This window comes from Capra hircus, chromosome 24 (genome assembly GCF_001704415.2).
Source record: "Capra hircus breed San Clemente chromosome 24, ASM170441v1, whole genome shotgun sequence".
Taxonomy (NCBI): domain Eukaryota; kingdom Metazoa; phylum Chordata; class Mammalia; order Artiodactyla; family Bovidae; genus Capra; species Capra hircus.
The window spans coordinates 6381069-6385280 of record NC_030831.1 but is presented as its reverse complement, the minus strand read 5'-3'; the positions used below and the strand labels follow the sequence as shown (position 1 = coordinate 6385280).

The following is a 4212-nucleotide window of genomic DNA, read 5'->3' as shown; positions in this document are numbered from 1 at the left end:
GAGCTGAAGAAAACCGTAAAAATCAAAAAGAGCTGGCCCAGATATTTTTTGCTGGGGTTGAAAACAAAAACAGGTTCCAGAAAGGGAAAAAAATTGGACTCAAAAACTGAAGAAAAAACGACAAGGCGTAAGCTTGAGAAAAACCAATGTGCGTTTTGTAAAGAGTTTGGACATTGGAAAGATAAATGCCCCAAGAAAAATCTAAAAGAGGGGCCCAAGAACCCCAAGAACGAGACTCCCTCTCCAGACAGTCATATCCTCTATGCGGGTGAGGATAGCGACTAGGGGGGTCAGGGCTCGAAGCCCCTCCCCGAGTCCTGGGTAACTATAAATGTGGAGGGGAAACTGGTTGGCTTCATGGTGGACATGGGAGCCCAATACTCAGTCTTAAACCAAAAAGATGGACCCATGTCTAAGAAAAGTAGCTGGGTGCAGGGAGCAACCGGGACTAAACGATATGGATGGACTACAAAACGGCATGTGAACTTGGGGACCCACCAGGTAACCCATTCTTTTCTGGTGATACCTGAGTGTCCAGCGCCCTTGTTGTGAAGGGATTTACTGTCTAAAGTAAATGCCCAAATTCATTTCGACCACGGACAAGTGTCAGTTTTAGATGGGACAGGGCATCCTCTTCAGGTCTTGTCTCTGGCATTAAAAGATGAATACAGTCTCTACTTGCCAGAGGCCCCAGCGACAATAAGCCCCGAAGTACAACCATGGGTTCAAAGATACCCTCAGGCCTGGGCTGAAACTGCAGGAATGGGACTAGCCAAACAGAGGCCCCCTATCATTGTGGAACTGAAAGCCAGTGCTTCCCCGGTGAGGGTACGACAGTATCCCATGAGTCAAGAGGCTCGACAAGGAATTACTCCTCATATACAATGCCTCATAGATGCTGGGGTCCTAAAAAGGTGCTGGTCCCCATGGAACACTCCTCTGTTGCCTGTGAAAAAGCCTGGGGGAACTGATTTTAGACCGGTTCAAGATCTACGAGAAATCAACAAATGGGTGAATGATATTCATCCTATGGTTCCTAACCCTTATACATTGCTAAGCAAGTTGCCTCCAAACTACATTTGGTTCACTGTTTTAGATTTAAAAGATGCCTTTTTCAGTTTGCCTCTTGCCCCCGCAAGCCAAGAGATCTTTGCCTTCGAATGGCAGGAAGACGGTGGTCAGACCCCTGTGCAGCCGACATGGACTCGCTTACCACAGGGTTTCAAAAACTCGCCCACGTTATCTAATGAGGCCCTGGACAAAGACCTCCATGAGTATTGGGTTGAACACCCTACCATTGTTTTATTACAATATGTTGATGACCTTATGCTGGCAGTGGCTACAGAGAAAGAGTGCCAAGAGGCAACAGGTGACCTTCTCCAAACCTTGGGGACTTTAGGTTACAGGGCTAGTGTCAAAAAGGCCCAGATTGCCAAGCAAGAGGTTACATACCTCGGTTATAAGATAAAACAGGGCCAGAGGTGGCTAACACAGGCTATGAAAGAAACCATCCTCCAGATCCCTGAGCCGGCTAACCCTAGACAAGTGAGAGAATTTCTGGGAACTGTGGGATATTGCCGGTTATGGATCTTGGGGTTTGCAGAAAAGGCCAGGCCCCTATATGAAGGGACCAAAGAAAACAAGGACTGGGAATGGACTGAGCCAATGAAAGAGGCCTTCCAAGAGCTCAGGCGAGCCTTGCTAGAAGCTCCTGCCCTTGTCCTCCCTGATCCATCTAAGCCTTTCCAATTATTTGTAGATGAAAAGCGGGGGATAGAAAAAGGGGTCCTAACACAGAGATGGGGACCATGGAAGCGACCTGTAGCTTACCTTTCCAAGAGACTGGACCCAGTGGCAGCCGGATGGCCACCTTGCCTCCGTATGATCACGGCCACCACGCTCTTAGTCCACGATGCTGATAAACTGACTTATGGACAGAGACTCTTGGTCTACACTCCTCATGCCATAGAGAGAGTTTTAAAGCAACCCCCAGGTAAATGGATTTCTAATGCCCGCTTGACACACTACCAGGCCTTGCTACTTGACACCCCACGGATTCATTTCCAAACGCCCTGCACTCTAAATCCGGCCACTCTTTTGCCCAATCCAGAGGAAAATAGCCCCCTCCATGATTGTGATGAGATACTGGCCGGGGTAACAGCAATGCGAAAGGACTTAACCGATATTCCACTGGATGACAGTGAGCTAAAATGGTTCACAGATGGCAGCAGTTATGTAAAAGATGGACAGAGACGGGCAGGACCCACAGTAGTAGATGACTCTGGACAGACTATATGGGCGCCCTTCCCCTGGATACCTCAGCACAAAAGGCAGAGTTAATTGCTCTTATTCAAGCATTAGAGAGAGCCAAAGGAAAAAGAATAACTATTTTCACTGACAGTCGCTATGCTTTTGGCACGGTACACATCCAGCGCCCGATATATCAGGAACGGGGGTTTTTGACAGCTGAAGGAAAAGAAATTAAAACCTTGCCTGAAATCCGTAGACTTTTAGAGGCTGTACAGATGCCTTGGGCTGTGTCAATAGTACACGTACCTGGACATCAGAAGGGTGACAGGCCCACGGCACGAGGGAATCGTGCCGCAGACCTGGCAGCTCGAAAAGTAGCTGATGAAGATTTCATCACCCCTGTGTTGGCGATCGGACTTCCACCTCCAGGTATGGGAACTCTGCCCCCAACCCCTGAGTATTCATCCACAGATCTTGCTTGGATCCAAGAACACACCAACCTTCAAAAAGGTGAAGATGGATGGTACCGAGACTCAGACGGCTACTTGATACTCCTGCTCAGTTGGGACGGCAACTATGTGAGCATTTGCACTTGTCTACTCATCTGGGAAAAAAAAAAGACTCTGATGCTCTTTCAAACTGCGCGCCTGCGATTTCCCCAGCACCAGACGACTGTAAAGAACATAGTGCATGCTTGTAAGGCGTGTCAACAGATGAGGCCAGGAAAAGGACAACATGCAGGACTGAGGTATTGGGGAGAAGGACCAGGGCAACACTGGGAAATAGATTTCACCGAGGTAAGGCCAGGCAAGTATGGTTACCGGTACTTGTTAGTGTTGGTAGACACCTTCTCAGGGTGGGTGGAGGCTTTTCCTACAAAGGGAGAAACCGTGATGATAGTGGCAAAAAAGATTTTAGAAGAAATAGTTCCCAGGTTTGGCCTGCCAGTGACCATCGGCTCTGATAATGGACCTGCTTTTGTGAGTCAAATAGTTCAGAGCCTTGCCCTAGCCCTGGGGACTAAATGGAAGTTACATTGTGAATACAGTCCACAGAGCTCAGGGGCAAGTAGAAAGAATGAATCGGACTCTAAAAGAAACTTCAACTAAATTGGCTACAGAGACTGGCGGGGACTGGGTGACCCTCCTTCCCTTCGCCCTCTTGCATGCACGTAATACTCCTTATCGACTTAATCTGACCCCATTTCAAATTCTGTGTGGGAGACCTCCCCCTGTATGTCCAATATTTGAAGGGAAGAAACTACCACCTCCCACGTTGGGGCAATTCCAAGAGGCCTTGATGGCCTTAAGCAAGGTGCACTCTCGTGTCTGGAAACTGCTCTGGGAAATACATGTGGGTCAAAATAAGGGAACTATTCCCTCACATGACATTGGCCCAGGAGACTGGGTATGGGTCAAAAGGCACCAAACCAAGGCACTAGAACCCAAATGGAAGGGTCCTTATGTTGTTCTTCTTACCACCCCAACTGCCCTAAAGGTCGACGGTATCGGGCCTTGGGTGCATTGCAACCACGTATGCCCAGCTGCTTCAGCAGAGCAAGAAGACGCTAAGAAAGAATGGGAAGCATCTCTGCACCCGTCCAACCCCCTGAGGCTAAAGCTTCAAAGGCGCCAACAGGACCAGGACAACTCGGCTGGGCCGTCTTGTGGATGACCCAGTTACTCTGCTCCGGAGTTGCCAGCGTGAACCCGCATCAACCCGTCAAAATCACCTGGAAGCTGCAAAATGGACTAACACGAGAGGTGCTAAACTCCACTACCGCAATACATCCACCAAACACATGGTGGCCAGACTTGTACTTTGACCTTAAGCCAATGGTAAATGTGCCTTGGGCTAGGGGTTATCTCTGAGAACAAGGGTTCTGGGCATGCCCAGACGCACCCAGACATGACTGGAAGACCTGTGGGGGGGCACAAGACTCTTATTGTTAAACTTGGGATT

The 4212-nt window shown here is 48.9% G+C and overlaps 1 protein-coding gene across 1 annotated transcript; it reads left to right on the top strand.

Moving 5' to 3' along the window:
* LOC108633770 (protein NYNRIN-like) lies at nucleotides 442-3789 on the top strand (the record flags this gene model as incomplete). Its single annotated transcript, XM_018039350.1, is given in 5 exon segments — nucleotides 442-2299; nucleotides 2302-2653; nucleotides 2722-2860; nucleotides 2862-3311; nucleotides 3313-3789. Coding segments are annotated over 5 exon segments (3276 nt in total), but the record flags the coding sequence as incomplete, so codon positions are not given.